Source organism: Macaca mulatta, chromosome 10 (assembly GCF_049350105.2).
Source record: "Macaca mulatta isolate MMU2019108-1 chromosome 10, T2T-MMU8v2.0, whole genome shotgun sequence".
NCBI classification, from domain to species: domain Eukaryota; kingdom Metazoa; phylum Chordata; class Mammalia; order Primates; family Cercopithecidae; genus Macaca; species Macaca mulatta.
In genome coordinates this window covers 7,489,797-7,509,998 of record NC_133415.1, presented here as the reverse complement: position 1 = coordinate 7,509,998, position 20,202 = coordinate 7,489,797, and the positions used below count along the sequence as shown (strand labels likewise).

The 20,202-nt window shown below is 45.5% G+C and overlaps 1 protein-coding gene and 1 pseudogene across 2 annotated transcripts in view; both read left to right on the top strand.

The window, feature by feature from the left end:
* The first annotated feature begins 3,899 nt into the window (after positions 1 to 3,899).
* SAMM50 (SAMM50 sorting and assembly machinery component) overlaps positions 3,900 to 20,202 on the top strand; it is a 42,479-nt gene continuing 26,176 nt past the window's right edge. Inside the window, 4 exon segments of one of the 2 annotated variants that reach the window (NM_001261726.1) lie at positions 3,900 to 4,076; positions 11,506 to 11,616; positions 12,977 to 13,078; positions 16,906 to 16,993. In NM_001261726.1, the coding sequence (NP_001248655.1) occupies positions 4,056 to 4,076; positions 11,506 to 11,616; positions 12,977 to 13,078; positions 16,906 to 16,993 (322 nt within the window). In that variant the 5' untranslated portion in view covers positions 3,900 to 4,055. 2 annotated transcript variants of the gene reach the window in all.
* LOC107000684 (large ribosomal subunit protein eL33 pseudogene) lies at positions 5,501 to 5,894 on the top strand (annotated as a pseudogene).

The window sequence follows — 20,202 nt, the reverse complement described above, 5'->3', positions numbered from 1 at the left end:
GAAGGTGACGAACAAGGGCACCCCAAGGGGTGTCCCAAACTAATAGGTGGATGACTCCAGTGGGAAGATCCAGTCTACCTTCCCCATGGCCGATTAAATTTGGGGTGGTTTTTATTGCTTTTCGAGGCAAGGTCTTGCTTTGTTGCTCAGGCTGCAGTGCAGTGGCACAATCACAGCTCACTGCAGCCTTGACCTCCTGGGCTCAAGCAATCCTCCTGCTTCAGCTTCCTGAGGAGGTTTTAATTAAATAAATTAAAAGCCAATTAATTTTTTTTTTTTTTTGGTAGAGATGGGATCTCACTATTTTCCAGGCTGATTTTGAATTCCTGGACTCAAGCAATCCTCTTGCTTCAGCCTCTGGAGTAGCTGGGACTACAGGTGCATGCTACTATGCCCAGCTATTTTTTTTTTTTTTCATTTTTTTTGTAGCAATGGGGTCTGTTTCCTAGGCGGATGTTGAACTCCTGGGTTCAAGCAATCCTCCTGCCTCGACCTCCCAAAGTGCTGAGATTATAGGTATGAGCCATTGCACTCAGCCAGGATTTTATTAAGGTAACTAGCTTAGTCACTAAACTGCACTTCTACTTCTGATTGGATGAGATTAGCACTTTGTAAACCAGGTTTTCTGGGATGCTGGGTTCCTTGAAGATGTTTCTAGCTGGTATTATCCTATAGGATAGGCTGGGTTATGCTGCATTAATGAGCAAAACCCAAAAGGTTTATTTCTCATTCGTGCTGTATGTCCAGGAGACGTGGCTGGACTTCACTCCCAGACCCAGCCTGTAGCTGCCCCACCATTGGGGGATCTCTGATTGCCATGGCATGGTGAGAGAAATATGGTTCTTAAAGGTTCTCGTCCAGAGTGACACATATCTCTTCTGCTCACAATATGTTGACCAAAGCAAGTCACATGGACGGGAACAGGGAGATGCAATCCTCTTGTGCCCAAAAGAGGAGCACAAGAAATACTGTTGAATAGCACTGCCAAAGGCCACAGAAAAATCTCCAAAGCCAAAAATCTATATGACCCAATAAATTCAATAAATACTGGGTTAAAGAAGGAAACCAGTATATGCACTGTCGGACTTCTCAGTCTTTAATATATTGTACGCATTGTAACCATCACAGACAGCCTTTAATATATACATTTTTAACTATCACAGTCTTCAATATATTATATACATTATAACCATCACAGACAGCCTTTAATGTATTATATACATTATAACTATCACAGCTTTTAGCTTTTAATATATTATATACATTGTAACTATCACAGCCTTTAATATATACCTTGTAACCATCAGTCTTTAATATATACATTGTAACCATCACAGCCTTTAATATATTATACATTGTAACTACCACAGCCTTTCATATATACATTGTAACTATCACAGCCTTTAATATACATTGTAACTACCACAGCCTTTCGTATATACATTGTAACTATCACAGCCTTTAATATACATTGTAACTACCACAGCCTTTCGTATATACATTGTAACTATCACAGCCTTTAATATACATTGTAACTACCACAGCCTTTCATATATACATTGTAACTATCACAGCCTTTAATATACATTGTAACTACCACAGCCTTTCATATATTATATACATTGTAACTATCACAGCCTTTAATATACATTGTTACCACAGCCTTTAATGTATTATATACATTGTAACTATCACAGCCTTTAATATATCATGTACACTGTAACTACCACAGCCTGTAATATATTATATACATTGTAACTATCACAGACAGGCTTTAATATATACATTATAACCATCACAGCCTTCAATATATTATATACATTATAACCATTACAGACAGCCTTTAATATATACATTATAACTATCACAGCCTTTAATATATTATGTACATTGTAATTACCACAACCTTTAACATATTATGTACATTGTAACTACCACAGCCTTTAATATATCCACTGTAACTACCACATCCTTTATTATATACATTGTAACTATCACAGATAGCCTTTAATATATTATATACATTGTAACTATCACAGATAGCCTTTAACATATACATTGTAACTATCACAGGTAGCCTTTAACATATTTGTACATTGTAACTACCACGCCTTTAATATATCCATTGTAACTCTCACAGCCTTTAATACATACATTGTAACTACTACATCTTTTAATATATACATTGTAACTATCAGATAGCCTTTAATATATACATTGTAACTACCACAGCCTTTAATATATTATATACATTGTAACTACCACAGATAGCCTTTAACATATACATCGTAACTATCACAGGTAGTCTTTAACATATACATTATAACTATCACAGGTAGCCTTTAACATCTACATTGTAACTATCACAGGTAGCCTTTAACATCTACATTGTAACTATCACAGGTAGCCTTTAATATATACATTGTAACTATCACAGATAGCCTTTAATATATACTTTGTAACTATCACAGACAGCCCTTTGTTTGAGGGTAAAGCATGTGACTTTGTTTTCCTCCTGTGCCCTCTGCCATCCTCCAGGGCCTCACACACAATAGGCTCTCAAATACTGCAACTATCTTGCACTCCGTAGGGCAACTTCATGGCTTATCCTTTACAAGTGGCATACTCAGAAGAGTAACGAGGAAGAAAGTGTAAGAAAAGAGGGTTGTTTGGGCAAAGAAAATCTGGTTGATTCGATGTTTACTGTGTGCCAGGCCCCACGTTTGATCTCATGAAGTCCTCGGACCTTATGCCTTAGGCTATCATTCCCATTTTACAGATAAGGAAATTGAGGCTCAGGGAACTGGCAGAATGAGGGAAGGGCAGGGGCCTGGCTGGTGCTAGGTTCTGTCTCTTTCCAGGCAAGAAGGGGCATGTGGACTCGAATATTTATCTCAGGGATGTTGGAGGCCTAGGGTGCTGCTATTTAAACGGACAGGGTGTCAGGGTTTCTGGGAGGGAGTAAGGGGAGAGAAGAAAAGATGCTTCTGTTATCAGGAGGGAGTGGCAACATGACATGACACTGAAGCTTCCTCTTTTCCCATTCCGTCTCTTATTTGTTTCTTTCAATATACTTATCACAACGTGTGGCTGATATTATACTTTTTTCTTTTTTCTTCTATTCTCTTTTCTTTGTTGGGGCAGGGGAGCTGTTTTGCCACCAAAACCTAAGCCCATGGCCGCCTTCTTCACCGATATGACTGGTTATCATGTAAGCACCTAGAGGACCCTCGCCCATAATTACTGGCTGCAGGTGAATGAATAACGGTCATTATCTAGTGCCCACCGTGTGCCCGACCCTGTGCCGGGAGCTTTGCTTTCCGTCTCTCACAGTAGGCCCTTTTAAGGAACCCCAAGAAGGAAACATGATCATCGTCTTCATTTTGACGATTCTGAGTGGGGGTTCCAATGACTTGAAGGAAAGGAGCCAGGGAACCAATCCGGGTTTGTGTAGCAGATGCCGGTGAGACCCGACTACTGCAGGCCGGGGGTGGCCGGACCCGGAGTCTCCCCGCTGAGCCTCGGGGCTTCACCGACGCGTGGGGACAAGCACAGCACCCTCGGGTCGGGGTGCCAGGAGGGCTAAGAGCAGCAGGACTCGCGTGACACCCAACAGCTGGCCTGATCTCTTTCAGGCGCCAACGCCAGACGCCAGCCTCCCAGCGGACCCTCTCGCAGACCCACCTTCACCGCGCCCTCCACGCGTCCTCCCCGAACCCTCCACGCACCCTCCACACGCCCTTCCCGCACACTCCAAGAGACAGCAGCTTCGCGGATGTCAGTGAACGCTCTTCGCTTGCGCAGTAAAGACGTCCTCCGCGTCCGTGTGAACATCCGGGTCACAGGCTCATAAGGACCAATGAGCGAAGGAACCGCGAGCTAGGGGGCGGGGAGAAGGCGGGACATCATGGCCGCCCCCAGTGCTCCGCGTCCGGGGGCCTGTGGGAGTTGCCTTGACCTGCAGCTCCGCCACCGCGGACCCGCCTTCTGCCCTCAGCAGCAGACGGTCGGTCCTGCCCGAGCAGCTCTGCGAGGCGGCGGCTGGAGAGGGAACCATGGGGACTGTGCACGCCCGGGTAAGAGGCCCAGCGACCCGCGGGCTGCGAGGCCTCTGGGCCAGCAGGGCAGACGGGCGCCGCTGGGAGACGCTGTCGTGGCTGCGCCCAGGGTTCCGGGCTGGGTGGAGGAGGCCGAAAAGATCTCGCCTCGGGGCAGCGAGTCTCTCAGACCTTCGAGCAGGAACCTGATACTCAGGAGGGACGAGACTTGCTCAAGGTCACTCAGCGAGTCGGTGGCCCAAAGGACTTGCGAACTTTCTGTGATGTCTTAGACCGCAGTGAATGTCCTCTTTCTTTGCATGATTTTAAGTTTTCTGTTTTTACTGGTCACTTCCAGCTTTTCCCCGCTCAGCCGCTGCTGGAGCCGTTGTAGACTCCTAGAGCAACAAGAATCCTTTGAAGTCTTCTAACTCAAACCTCGCTAGGGGTCCTCTTTTCTCCTGTTTAACGTGCAAAAGACGGAGCCGCTCCCTGCCTTGCTTCCTGTTTTGAAGTGGAGGTAGTAATAATACCTACCTCGCCTGGCTTTAAGAGTGAATTAAAAGACAATGCATGTGAATACTTGCTTCCTGTTTTGAAGTGGAGGTAGTAATAATACCTGCCTCGCCTGGCTTTAGAGTGAATTAAAAGACAATGCATGTGAATACTTGGGTGCCTGGCGCCTAACAACTGTACTGGTTGCGAAACTCCTCTCGTTTATTCTAATCTTAAATAAGGGCCAGATAATGAGTTAACTTCTCCAAGGTCACATAGTTACTGCTTCCAAATGGCCTAAAACTCAGATTTCCTGAGTCTCAGCCCCAACACTACTTTTCGACTACAGCTTGGATTGTTTGACTTGACCTACATAGACGTTTTTAGTAGTTCCCCATTAACTTCCAAAAAAATTTAGCGCAGAAGTCGCAGCCTGGCATCCACAATTGGACTTAATTTCCCTTTATATGTCTTCCATTCAGATCAAACACCATTTCTCTTCTGACATCTCTTTGTGTAACTGTAATAGGTCTGTTGCTCAGTGTGCTCGGTAAGTCAATACACTGAGACACTGGGTTGCAGCAGAGAGTTTCAGTTGCAGGGCCACTGAACGAGGAGATGGGAAAACAGAGGAAACCTCGAATCCAGCTCCTTCGGGAGTTTGGACCTAGTGTTTTTGCTGAAGCGTGGAGATCCTTGATTGATGGAAGAGTGCAGGGTGAAGTTACGGGACAGGGAGATGAGGAAACTTCTCATGCTGATTCTATTCCTCTTTTTGGGGGGAGGAGTCTTCAAACTGGTTGGCAGCATCAGTTTTGCTGGAATTCAAGATCTGAAAAACATGTAAAGCAACTCTTAAGCAAAAGCCTTATAATTCTGGTTTTAGAAATCCTATCTAAAATCAGTGGGAATGCAAATAGTATCTGTGATTTTTGGTTACAAGGAAGTAGGTCAAAGTGCAACCTGAACTCTTCCTGCCATCTTGGCTCCTGTGGAGGCCTGCTGGGAACAGGACTTCTGAAAGGAAATATGTCTGGAAGGCTGTGGTCCAAGGCCATTTTTGCTGGCTATAAGCGGCGTCTGTGGAACCAAAGGGAGCACATAGCTCTTCTTAAAATTGCAGGTGTTGATGCCTAAGATGAAACAGGATTCTATTTGGGCAAGAGATATGCTCATGTATACAAAGCAAAGAGCAACATAGTGACTCCTGGCGGCAAACCAAACAAAGCCAGAGTAATCTGGGAAAAGGTAACTTGGGCCCACGGAAACAGTGGCATGATCCGTGCCAAATTCTGAAGCAATCTTCCTGCTAAGGCTATTGGACACAGAATCTGAGTAATGCTGTACCCCTCAAAGATTTAAACTAATGAAATGTCAATAAATCAATGTGGATTTGTGCTCTTGAAAAAAAAAAAAAGGCAACCTGATTAATGGTTAATTATAACTACATTTTTTTTGAGATGCAGTCTCACTGTGTTGCCCAGGCTGGAGTGCAATGGTGTGATCTCCGCTCTCTGCAACCTCTGCCTCTCAGGTTCAAGTGGTTTGCCTGCCTCAGCCTTCCATGTAGCTGGGATTACAGGCGCCTGCCACCACACCTGGCTAATTTTTGTATTTTTATTAGAGAGGGGGTTTCATCATGTTGGCTAGGCTGGTCTCGAACTCCCGACCTTTGGTGATCCACCTGCCTCGGCCTCCCAAAGTGCTGAGATTACAGGCGTGAGCCGCTGCACCCAGTCAATTATAACTACATTGTTAGCCCTGTAAGAATGGCTTCATTTGGACCACACTATTGTATTCTGTTCCCCTTCCCGTCACCCATATTCAGCATCAAAATATTCCCATCTTTTAGAACTCTGTTCTGAAAGCTCTTTGTCTCTCATGCATTTGGATGGGCTTCTACCTTTCCATGCCATTTCCTTTGGTGCCATTTACATTTTGCCTTCTTTTGGGTCTGTTTGCATTTTCGTCTTACCTTTCAATCCTAAATTTCTAGATGTGATGGTAGGAACTGCATCTTCTTGGCTTGCATCCCCTGTGGCATCTTAAGCAAAGTAATCACTCGTTATTTATTCAGCTCATATTTATTGATGGCCTGCTATGTGCCTAGTACTGTGATAGGTGCTAGGGATACAGGGAAAAAAGTATCTGCCTTTATGGAGCTCTTTTTTTTTTTTTTTGAGATGGAGTCTTGCTCTGTAGCCCAGCCTGGAGTACAGTGGCATCATCTCGGCTCACTGCAACCTCTGCCTCCCAGGTTCAAGTGATTCTCCTGCCTCAGCCTCCCGAGTAACTGGGACTACAGGCGTGTGCCACCACACTCAGCTAATTGTTGTATTTTTAGTAGAGACGGGGTTTTGCCATGTTGGCCAGGATGGTCTCAATCTCCTGACCTCGTGATCCACCCTCCTTGGCCTCCCAAAGTGCTGGGATTACAGGCATGAGCCACTGCGCTGGGCCTATGGAGCTCTTTTTACATTAAAATTGGTGTTCCTTTGATGAGTGTATTGAGAAAAAATATTTTCAGTTTTTTTATTTGACCTTTTCATCCCACTAGCCAGTGTCTTTCAAACTTTTTGATCAAGACTCACAGTAAGAAAGCATTTGCCGTTTACCACCTAGTACTCATGCTTATGTCAAACAAAATTTTGTGCAATCATACTTATTAATATGTGTTATGTATTGTTATAGTTTCCGTTTTCTTTCTTTCTTTTCTTTTCTTTTCTTTTTTTTTCTTTTTTTTTTTTTTTTGAGATGGAGTCTTGCTCTGTGTCCCAGGATGGAGTGCAGTGGTACGATCTTGGCTCACTGCAACCTCTGCCTCCTGGGTTCAAGTGATTCTCCTACCTCAGCCCCCAGCAAGTAGCTAGGATTACGGGCACGTGCCACCACACCCAGCTAGTTTTTAAATTTTTACTTGAGATGGGGTTTCGCCATGTTGGCCAGGCTGGTCCTGGACTCCTGACCTCAGGTGATCTGCCTGCCTCAGCCTTCCAAAGTGCTGGGATTTCAGGCGTGAGCCACTGCACCCAGCCTGTTGTCATATTTTTTATTGGATTCTAGTCTATCTCGCTTTAAAGATGCTGTTCATAACTCATTCAATTTATTTCATGTCCCATACCCACTGCTTTGTACATCGTGCTCAATACAACTTACTGACTGACTGGTAGACTGATCTACTTCAAGGTTAAAGGCTACATCCAAATATTTATTTTTTTTTTTATATTACACACACACACACTTTTCAATAGAAGCAGGGTCTCCCTATGTTGCTCAGGCTAGTCTCAAACTCCTGGGCTCAAGTGATCCTCCCGCCTGGGCCTCCCAGAGTGCAAGTGCTAGGATTACAGACATGAGCTACTGTGCCTGGCCCAAATATTTATTTTAGTGCATTTTACCAAACACTCACCCCATGCCTATTCTTCTAGGCATAGAATTTATGGGATGTAAATTCTATGAGGGTGAGGTTCTTATAAGTGCTTGTTACATAGTAGGGTCTTAATATTTGGTGAACGAATGAATCTCTATTAGTAACACAGTTACTAATATTTTGATTAAAGTATATTTACAGGGTATTAATCCTATAATGACTTTAGCGTTTAGAGATAATAGAAAAATAGACTTAAGATGTATGAATAGGTGTAAGAGGTGGTAACTGTGAAACCTCAAAGATGTGATCTCTTAAAGTCTGGATTTTAGATTAAAGGATGTAGATGGGCCTGGCAGATCTTCGGTGAACCTTGTTTCATATTTGGAGATTTTAGGAAGTGCAGTGGAATTTTTTCAGCATAATGGGATATAAACCTTTGCCCAGATAAAGCATTTTTGCTAAGCGTTCAGATTCAGATGAGTATGTGCACATAATCTTACTTTGTTTATATTTTTGAGAAATCCAGTTTGAAAATATTGCACAACAAAAATGAAGATAATGATAGGAAATTATCCGTTCTTTGCCTAACATTATCTTCCTCACCCACAAGGACCCCGTCTTGGTCACTGCTGTGAACCCAGCGCCCAGCACACAGTGGGCTTTCAGTACTTACTTGTTAAATGAAAGATTGGAAAAGTCATTCATTCCCCATTCCACAAATATTTATTGAGTACTTCTGAGGTGCCAGGACAGGTAAAAATAAGAAACAGGCCGGGCGCAGTGGCTCACACCTGTAATCCCAGCACTTTGGGAGGCCGAGGGGGGTGGATCACCCTGAGGTCAGGAGTTCAAGACCAGCCTGGCCAACATGGTGAAACCCTGTTTCTACTAAAAATACAAAAATTAGCCAGGTGTAGAGGGATGCACCTGTAATCCCGGCTAGCTGGGAGACTGAGACGGGAGAATGGCTTGAACACGGGAGGCAGAGGTTGCAGTGAGCCGAGATCGCACCATTGCACTCCAGCCTGGGCCACAGAGCAAGACTCTGTCTCAAAAGAAAAAAAGAAACAGAAGGGGTACCTGTGAAGGTCACAGACTTCAAATATCAAGAGGTGTCCCTGTGAGAGAGGGACTGATTCTTCCTCAAGAAGCCAGGAATGACTTGCAGAAGATGACATTAAGGTGAATCTTGAAGCTTCATAGGGGCAACTTATTCTGAAAGAGGGGGCAAGGTATGCAAAAGTCTCAATGTGCGGGTGGAGCGGATGGTGGAGATGGAAACCGGAGTAGCAGATGCAGGCCTTATGGCAGAGTTCCTTGTGCCCTGCTAAGGAATCTAGTTGGATGCTGTTCCTGTAGGTACTTTTGAGGACCATCAGAGGCTTTTAGGGCAGGGACGGGAAAGGGAATATGATACTGGCAGGTCAGTTACCTTTCCAAGGAAAAGTGGATAATGGCCCAGAGGCCCCACCGCTGCACATTTGCAGATGTTAAACACACACTTTAAAAGTGCATAATTGTAGAGAATTCTTGGAGCAAGGAAATAGATATCGGTTCACATAGTTTTCTCCAAACTTGCCTATTTGTAACAATCGCCTGGTGCCACACTAGACCTTCTGTGTCCATCTCTGAGAGGTGACTGGTAATCCCTGTGTGGTTAAGCAAATGTCCTAGAGACTTAAGGTCAAGCAAACATAGGAACAAATAAGAATTGAATAAATAGTGTATGTTAAATATGTAAGTATATATTAATACAATGTATACGTAAGTATTTTTATTTTTGAGACGGAGTCTTGCTCTGTCGCCTAGGCTAGAGTGCAGTGGAGTGATCTTAGCTCACTACAACCTCTGCCTCCTGGGTTCAAGCGATTCTCCCACCTCACCCTTCCAAGCAGTTGGGATTACAGGCACACACCACCACACCCAGCTACGTTTTGTGTTTTTTTAGTGGAGACGAAGTTTCACCATGTTGGCCAGGCTGGTCTTGAACGCCTGGCCTCAGGTGATCTGCCCGCTTCGGCCTCCCAAAGTTCTGGGATTACAGGTGTGAGCCACTGAGCCTGGCCTGTTATTTTAAAATGGAGATGAGACCTCATTGTGTTGCCCAGGGTGATCTTGAACTCTTGGGCTCAAGCAATCCTCCCGTCTGGGCCTCTCAAAGTGCTGGGATTACAGGTGTGAGCCACCATACTTGACCTTTCTTTATTTTTTATTTTTACTATTGTTACTGTTTTTAGTAGAGATGAAGTGTCCTATATTGCCCAGGTTGGTCTCAAACTCCTAGGCTCAAGTGATTACCTGTGTGTGTGTGTGTGTGTGTGTGTGTGTGTGTGTGTGTGTGTGTAATATTATGTTTACGTAGATGTTTCTCAACTACACCCCAGTAAACCCATCGTAAGTTGAAATGTAAGTTGAAAATGCATCTAATACACATATCCTACAGAACATCATAGCTTAGCCTAGCCTACTTTAAACGTGCTCAGAACACTTACATTAGCCTACAGTTGGGTAAAATCGTCTAACACAAAGCCTTATTTTCTAATAAAGTATTGAAGATCTCATGTAGTTTCTTGAGTACTATAAGTGAAAATCAGAATGGCTGTGTAGGTGCTCAGAGTGCAGTTCCTACTGAATGCATGTGGCTTTCGCTTCGTTGTAAAGTCAAAAAACTGTAAGTTGAAGCATTGTAAGTCGGAGACTGTCTTAACTAGATAGATAGACAAATAGATAGATAGATATAATGTCTTCCTGGAAATATTAGACGAGACACAGCCTATGGAATGCTTATTCAGAAGTTGCTTTAATATTTTGAGGTAATATCAATTCAGATTGTAGAAAGAGATTGCTTTCGAGTCCAATTTATGAGCATATATAGTTCCCTTTAATGTGAATGAGACTTTCCGAAACGAAAAAACCTGTCAGGGTCTATATAGAATGCTTTCGTAGTGATTTGGTTTGTCAGTATAGCTATCCTAAAATCCATACAATTTTAATCGCAAAAATTAGGATGCTTTCTATAACAACAGGAGAGCAAATTATTTTCCTTTTTTTTTTCCCCTGGTAAATGTCTTTGTGGTATTTTATTTTTTAATGATTTTTAAACTTCCATTGGGCCTCAGGTGTCCAGAATTAGGTTGATCATAATCCTTCGTTCATGACATGTCATCATGGATTTGTGCATGACCCTTTTGGTTAGTTAATTTTTTTTTTTTTCCGAGATGGGGTCTTGCTGTGTTGCTCAGGCTGGTCTCAAACTCCTAGCCTCAAGTGATCCTTTCTCCTTGGCCTCCAGAGTGCTGGGATTACAGGCATGAGCCACCGCACTACCCTTGTCCTTCCCTGTTAGTTAGTTTTTATCTTTTATTTAGTGACCTCCAGTGAGTTAACCACCAAGCCAAGAACTTGCTCATTAGCAATAGCTGACAGCACCTTTGTCCTCCCTGGTCCCTATCCTGCCCCTACCTCTACCTGAAGGAAACAACTACTGAATTTTCTGGACACAAATTCTGGACACAAAAATTGTGTCTACAGACACAGCTCAAAGGTAAGTGTGTGTATATATGTGACAAAGTCATTTATCTGTGGCCTCTCCCTGTCTGTCAGAGTTTGGAGCCTCTTCCATCAAGTGGACCTGATTTTGGAGGATTAGGAGAAGAAGCTGAATTTGTTGAAGTTGAACCCGAAGCTAAACAGGAAATTCTTGAAAACAAAGATGTGAGTTTTCTGTTGAAGGTCTTGATGTAATTGTTAGTAGAAACATGCACTTCCATAAACCACTAGGGAGATGCAAAGGAATTAACCTGTTTCCGTGCCTTTATCAAAGAAGAGTTTGTACCACCTACAGCTAGAAAGACTGATGACTCTTAGAAAAATAGTTTCTATTTTTAAAGAAGTAGCTTTTCCTTGGTGATTTTTATGTGGGAGGTTTAGACAAACATACTTTTGTGTTTATGGAAAAAAACAAAAATATTTCAAGGACAAACTCAAGCTATACTTAAATTTATATTTCCATTCCCTACTCCCAGAAAAAAGACTGTGGGTCTCAAATGAAGCTTTTCCTAAGTTTTTTAACTTTGAAATTTAAATACACTTTTCCAGTTCTTGAAGAATTTGCTCTCTAGTGAGACTGAGAGGCAAGGGCCAATTTGAGTCAGCATTTATTGTGGCTTTCTGAAATCCCTGCAGGGTCTTTAGAATATGCATACAGTTTTTTTTTTTTTTTTTTTTTTTTTGAGACGGAGTCTCGCTCTGTTGCCCAGGCTGGAGTGCAGTGGCGTGATCTCAGCTCACTGCAAGCTCTGCTTCCTGGGTTCACGCCATTCTCCTGCCTCAGCCTCCCGAGTAGCTGGGACTACAGGCGCCCGCCACCTCGCCTGGCTAGTTTTTTGTATTTTTTAGTAGAGACGGGGTTTTACCGTATTAGCCAGGATGGTCTCGATAATCTGACCTCGTGGCCCGTCTCGGCCTCCCAAAGTGCTGGGATTACAGGCTTGAGCCACCGCGCCCGGCCTTTTTTTTTTTTTTTTTTAATTTTTAAATATTTTTTGAGATGAAGTCTCACTCTGTCACCCAGGCTGTAGTGCAGTGGTGCAATCCTGGCTCATTGCAACATCTGCCCCTTGGGTTCAACTGTTTCTCCTGCCTCAGCCTCCCAAGTAGCTGGGACGACAGGTGTGCGCCACCACACCTGGCTAATTTTTCTGTGCACAGTTATTAAGTCTCAGGGGTCACAGCCAGCATTCATTCACAGGCCAGTGCTCAGGGTGTGTGTGGGGGAAGGACAGAGGGGTTGTCTGTGGCCTGCCTGGGTTTAGGGCTCACCTGGTCCTGGGTCATCTGGCTGAGAGAATTTGTAGCTCTTGTTCACAGAAAGTACAGACCCAGCAAAGGGGAAGTCACAGTGACCAGTTTTTTGAAAAGATGTGAAAGATGGTAAAGTCCAGAAGTAAGAAGTGTGGGTTATTAAACTTGAAGAAAACCTTGACATTAATTAAACCTTGACATTGTCTTTAGTCTTGACACCTCATCTCTTTGCCTTGTGTCATACCTAATACTGTCCCTGTGTGACTTTTAGGTGGTTGTTCAGCATGTTCATTTTGATGGACTTGGAAGGACTAAAGATGATATCATCATTTGTGAAATTGGAGATGTTTTCAAGGCCAAAAACCTAATTGAGGTAGGTGTGGTCTCTACGTGGTGTGCTTTCCCAGTCTCTTCTGAGGAACTTATAAACCTCCCTATGTGAAACCACAGAGCACCCTCTGCCCCCGGCCTCTGTGCCGATCTGCCTCCTACTCCACAGGGAGCCTTGGCACCCCCAAGCTGAACCCCCTGAGTTCCTGCGTTGCCTCCTACAGACTCCAAGTGTTTGCATTTGCCTTTTCCTCCTGTCTCTTATCCTGGAGAAGGAAGTGTCTGTCCTGTTGGGTTCCTCGCAGCTCTCCCAGCGCCGTGATGGGAGCCGATGGGGTTCGTGCACAGCCGTTCCCAGGCACCGTGCTGAGTTCCTGAGAGCGCACTCTCCCTTGCCGACCTCGTGGGGTGGGCGCTCATCTGGGACACACTCCCTGTCTCCTCAGGGCCCTGGCTCGGTCTGTGGAGCACTCTCCTTCCTGCACTGTACCCCCTTTCTCATCTCCACTGTGGGTTCCCTCTGCCTTTCTGCCCTTGGGACCACATTGAACGTGCCCGGACAGGTCACCAGCAAGTTCTTTGTGGCCGGGTCCAGCTGGCTTCTTTCAGTCTTCACTTTACTTGGCTTTCAGCAGTGTTTGGCACTGTGGACCATTCCCACTTAAAAAAAAAAAAGAAACTTTTTTTTTTTTTTTTGGAGATAGAGTCTTGCTCTGTTGCCCAGGCTGGAGTGCAGTGGCACGATCTCAGCTCATTGAAACTTCTGCCTCCCAGGTTCAAAGGATTCTTGCGCCTCAGTCTTCCAAGTAGCTGAGATTACAGGTCCACACCACCACACCTGGCTAATTTTGTTGTATTTTTAGTAGAGATGGGGTTTTGCCATGTTGGCCAGGCTGGTCTTCAACTCCTGGTCTCAAGTGATCCACCTGCCTCGGCCTGCCAAAATACTGGGATTACAGGCATGAGCCACTGTGCCTGGCCAGATTTACATTTTTTAAAAATTTAAGTAACATGTAAGCACAGTAAGAAGGAAGCATAGAAAATCAAATGGTACAGAAGGGTATTGAAATGAAAAGGACACATTTCCCTACCCTGGCCAATCCCAGTCCCCTCTCCAGAGGTAACGTGGCTAACATTTTCTTAGATATGTTGTACAAGTGTATAAACATGTATGTTCCTTAAACAGTAATGCCATTCTCTACATTTTTTTCTTTTCTGACATAAATTATGGAGATCTTTTCACATCAGTACATACCAATCTGTTGGCTCTGTGGTACCTCATTGTACACGCTTTCTAACTTTTTTTTTTTCTGAGACAGGGTCTTGCTCTGGTGCAAGTCTTGCTCAGGCTGGAGTCCAGTGGTGTGAACACAGCTGACTGCAGCCTCAACCTCTTGGGTTCAAGCAATCCTCCCACCTCAGCCTCCTGAGTAGCCAGGACTGCAGGCACACATCACCATGCCTAGCTAATTAAAAAAATTTTTTTGTAGAGACGGGGTTTTGCCATGTTGTCCAGGCTGATCTCGAACTCCTGGCACAAGTGGTCCTCCCAACTTGGTCTTCCAAAGTGCTGGGATTACAGCATAAGCCACCTCACCTGGCCCTCTATATTTTATTATAAACAGTTTTCCATTGATGGGCATTTAAATTAATTTTCAGTCTTACAAACAATGCTGTACTAAACATCTTAGTGTGTCTTTGTGTACATTGACAGTGTGTTTTAGGATAAATTCCTAGAAGTGGGATTCCTGGGTCAAAGTGTGTGCACTCTGCAGTGTTCACTGATGCAGCCGTATGGCTCTGCAAAGAGACTGCACTAGTCTACTCTCTTACAGGAGTCCATGAGACCGTCTCTTTCCCAAAATTGGGTGTTACCACAATTTTTAAATTCTTGCCATCTTGTTAGAAGAAAAATACCATCTCATTGTTTTAAATTGCATTTGTTTAATTATGAATGAGACTCAGCATTTTTTTTTTCTCTTGATTGGTCATTCATATCTCTCTCGTGAATTAACCTGGCATCTTCTGTCTTCCACTGGGTTGCTCGGCTTTTGTTTATTTGCAAGAGCTCTTTGCATATTGAAGAAATGATCGCTTTGTAGCCTCTGCTGAATGCATCTGTCCTGCTTTGTTATTTGCCTTTTGAATGTGTCTGTCCCTCCTCTTCCTTGCGCGTTGGTCTTCCCTGGGCTTTGGTGACCATTTTCCTGGGTTGCTTTCCATCTCATCACAGTCATTCGCAGGCTCCATTGTCGCCTCCTTTTCCCTGTGAGCCTCCTTAAGTGTTGCTTTTCCACAAGGATCAGTCTCCTGTGTGATCTCATCCACATCCCAGGTTTCAGTTACAGCCTGAATGCAGAGGGCTCCCCATGCTCTATTTCTAGCTAGCTCCTCTGTGTTGAGCTGTAGCCCTGACTCTGCAACTGCCGACTAAACATTTCCTCATGGCGTTGCCACAGCCGTCTCCAGCTCCATGGGGTTGAGATCTGAAGTCCTCTCTTTTTTCGTCCTTCTGCCCTGCCTGTCTTCCCATCTCTATTCCTGACTTCTCTAATGGTGTTCAGCCTTAGCCCAGTGCTAAGCCTCGAGCTGCAGTTTTAGTAGCCTCTTTGTTCTTCTCATGTGCTCTACCTAGGCAGCGGCGGTGTCCTCTGGCCCCTGCCTATGAAATGTCTCCAGGGTCTGTCCTCCCATCCAGTACCATGGCCCGCACTGGGCCTGCCTTCACCCCAGCCCCTGAAGCTGCTGCCAGAGCACCCCCTGCATCCTTCAGGCTTCTCCCATCGGGGCAGAATTCCGAATTCGTCCGTGTGATCCTTTCTTTCTCACCAGGAAATGTGATCCCTTCTCTCTCCTGCTGACAGTTCTACAGTGACTCCCTTTCACCTACAGGGTGGAATCTCAACTTTCCTAATCACATGAGGGTCTTTCCTTCCCTGTGTCCTCAGCACTCGCCTGCCTTACCTTCCTTCTACCTGTCCTTCCAACAAGAATGGGCTCCGTGCATTGGAAGGAACTGCTGTTCACGATGAAGAAAGGACACAGAGTTGAACATTTCTAACAGCGGTCAGAGATGGTTAGAAAGGCCGGGCACGGTGGCTCACGCCTGTAATCCCAGCACTTTGGGAGGCCGAGGCAGGTGGATCACCTGAGGTCAGGAGTTCGAGACCAGCCTGGCCAACATGGTGAAATCCTGTGTCTACTAAACATACAAAAAATGTTAGCTTGGTGTGGTGGTATGTGCCTGCAATCCCAGCTACTCAGAAGGTCGAGGCAGGAGAATGGCTTAGACCTGGGAGGCAGAGCTTGCAGTGAGCCAAGATCGCACCTTTGTACCACAGCCTGGGCAGCAGAGCAAAACTCCATCTCAAAAAAAAAAACCAGGAAAAAAGAAAAGAAAGTAAAGAAATGAATAGAAAATTGAAACACCACAAAAAGGTGTGCGTTTCTTCCTCAAAGGGAGATCTGAAAAAAAGAAATGAAAAGGCATGCACACACACGTGTCTTTCTTCTGCCAGACATAACCACTGTTCACAATTGTGATCTCTTCCACCACAACGTTCTAGGCTGTGTGTTAGGTAGGTGTATCTGCGTTAATTTTGTTGTTTATATGAAGGGGATTATGTGATGCACACTCCTGAGGCCGAGGCTTGGTTTTGCACTTGTGAATGGGCATTTTTGTTGCCCCTGGGGAACAAAATTTTGTTGCCCCTGTTTCCCTTCTGTCGCGTGGCAGGTCTTGGTAGTACTCTCTGCTCAGTGATCTGACTTAGCACCAAATGGTAAACTACCAGCCTCGCCGTGTGGCTGCCGTTTTCTGTTTCTGTGTCTTAGAAGAATGTATCACCTGCTTTTTTCTGCATTTTATAGGTAATGCGGAAATCTCACGAAGCCCGTGAAAAATTGCTCCGTCTTGGAATTTTTAGACAAGTGGATGTTTTGATTGACACGTGTCAAGGTACATATTGCGGTGTAGTATCTTTATAATTCCCTTTCTGTCCATCACAGAAAAGCTGTTTCTGTGGCCAGATGCGGATCTGAGCAGCAGAGCACCCCTCCCTGCTGTGTAGAACCTGAAAGCTGATCAAACAGGTAGTCCTTGAGTTAGCAGTCTCAGGGAAGGGGCTGGATTTTTTGTTTGTTTTTGGGAAGGGGTCTTGCTCTATTGCCCAGGCTGGTCTGGAACTCTTGTATTCAAGCGATCTTCCTGCCTCAGCCTCCTGAGTAGCTGGGATTACAGGTGCGGGCCTGGATTTTTGTATGAGGCCGGGGAGGAATGGTGAACTTTCAGGATACTGTTGTGTAAAGCCCTGGACTGCCCGGGGGCCTGAGAGTGACTCTGAAGCAGGGTGCCAGGCTTTGTTCATATAGCCCAGCACAGCACTGTGCAGACCTCATCTCGGTGTGTGCTTTAAAAAGAGGAGGGAATCCAATTTCCATTTTAGTTTTTGCTCGTTTTCTTGTTGCTATGTGATACTGGGCACGTTTCTTAACATTTCTTCTTCGGCTAGTGAGCACCTGCGTGGAGGCCGGCCCTGTGCAGGTCCCAGCGCGAGACCCAGCAGCACACGGGGTGTGGTCTCCTCCTGCCGGGCTTCGGTCATAGCAGCACACAGGGCATCGTCTCCTCCTGAAGGGGCTTCGGTCAGTGGGGCTAGGTTGGGGGCAGACCAGTAAGTGATGGCAGCACAGTCGCTATGCTGTGCTGTAAGAGGCTGAAGGAGGAAACAGCTTCACCTGGCCAGGGCATTAGAAGGGGATCAGAGAGGGTGTCCCCAAAGGGGCGATGTCTGAGCTGAGACCTAGAAGATGCATTTAAGCGAGTATGGGGAGAAGGGCTGAGTGAGTCTGGGGAGAAGGACTGGTAGTAAGGTGGAGTGAAGAGGGTTCTGGGGACAGGGATAGCATTTACCAGGCCCACGCCAGAGGGAGAGTGGCTCACTGGGTGGACCACAAGTGTAGGAAGAGCTGGTGTGCAGGTCAGGGGAATGGAGTGCCGGAAGACGAGGAAGAAAAGCCGTCAGGAGCCCAGACCATGGTGAGCCTAACACGGCACGGTAGAGTTCCCACTTTAGTCTGAATTCAGCAGACATCATTGAAAAATAAATATTTGGAATGAATCTGTGAATAAGTAAACTCTTCAGAATTGAATGGGGGGTAATTTTGAGAAGGCCTAGATAAGACAATATAGGAAAATGCTTGCAAAAGATAAGGTGCTAGATAAACTAAGGACATTTTCATTATTTGGAATATAGTTTTAGCCAACACTAACGGAGACCTCAAAGAACAGTGGCTTAGACAAGAGAGAAGTCTCCATCTCTCCACACAGCTGGGAGACTGCCAAGGGCTGGTGTGGTGCTGCGTTCCCTGAGGTCACCTTGGGCTGGTGTGGTTTCCCGTGGTTCCCTGGGGTCACCTTGGGCCAGTGTGGTGCCTTGTTCTCTGAAGTTACCTTGGGTTAGTGTGGTTTCCTGAGGTCACTTTGGGCTGGTGTGGTCCTTCATTCCCTGAGGTCACCCTGGGCTGGTGTAGTTTCTCCCATGGTGTCTTGTTGCTTTGTCATCCCTAGGGTCCCTGAGTCCCTCTGGTGGCTGAGCACCGTGTCCTCATTCCAGCATCTGGGAGGAGCCTAGGAGGTTGAAAGGGCTTACCCCTCCCTTTAAGCACCCGTCCTAGGTGTTGTACACGGCACTGCTCTCATCCCATTGGCCAGGACTTAATCACTTGGCCACACCTAGGTGCAAGGGAGGCTGGGAAGTAAAGCGTGAGTGGCTAGGTACTCTGCTAAAAATTAAGGATTCAATTACCATTAAAACAGGGGTTCTCAGGCCAGGCGTGTGGCTCATGCCTGTAATTCCAGCACTTCTGGAGGCCGAGGCAAGTGGATCACGAGGTCAGGAGTTCAAGACCAGCCTGGCCAAGATACAGAAACCCTGTCTCTACTAAAAATACAAAAATTAGCTGGGCGTAGTGGCGCGCGCCTGTAATCCCAGCTGCTCGGGAGGCTGAGGCAGGAAAATCGCTTGAACTCGGGAGGCAGAGGTTGCAGTGAGCTGAGATTGCGCCACTGCACTCCAGCCTGGGTGGCAGAGCGAGACTCTGTCTCAGAACAAAAACAAACAAACAAAAACCAGGGGTTCTCAGAGTGTGGGCCTGGACCAGCTGTGCTACTGTCACCTGTTGGAAATGTGATGCCACCGAAGAAGGAACTCTGGGGGCGGGGATGAGGGTGAGGCCAGCGGCCTGTGGCAAATGAGCCAGCTGTGTGGTTCCGATGTGTGCTCAAGCTGGGGAACTACTGGACTAGTGAAAGGGAAGAGATAGCGGGAGACAACGTCTCCGCACCTCAGAGTCCTGGAATACTAACAGTAGTACCCGCGCGGCCCTGCAGGAAGCGGTTGTGTGCATATAACCATTAGATCCTCACAGAACCCTGGTGAAGTGTCATTATGTTTAAAAAAAAAAAAAAAATACAGGTTGAGTATCCCTTATCTGAAATGTTTGGGACCAGAAGTGTTTTGCATTTTGGATTTTTTTGGATTGTGGAATATTTGCATTGTACCTGTGAACATTCCCAACCGCTAAATCCGAAATCCAAAATGCCCCAGTGAGCATTTCCTTTAAGTGTCATGTCAGTGCTCAAAAAGTTTTGGATTTGCAATACTCAACCTGTATTTTCCAGCTAGTGAAACCAAGGCTCAGAGAGGCTTAAGTAACTTGCCCGGGGCAAACAAGTGAGCGAGACACTTCCGGTGCCCAAGACCCGACCCACTACCTGGGATGCTTTTCCAGGGGCGAGTTTTGTTGGAGGCATTTGTTTTTCGCTCTCTCCTGTCCCTGTTGTAAACATGCCCTTGTAGGTGGTCAGCTGGTCCACCTCTGCAGAGGCTCTCCACCTAGGCTGCATGTTAGGATGACATGCAGGAGCTTAGTTGGCTTAGGGCAGGGAAGCTCCTCCGTGTGGACTGTGATGGTGGATCCGTGTCACTGTAACAGGCAGCAGTACGTGTGACCTCTAATGTCAACTCTGGACTTGAGTTAATAACTGGTGTGAGTATTGGTTTATCATTTGTGACAAATGAACCACACATGCGAGATGTTAGTGTGTGTCAGAGTAAGGAGACGTTCATGGAAACTCTGTGCTTTTTGCTTTATCTTATTTTCCCC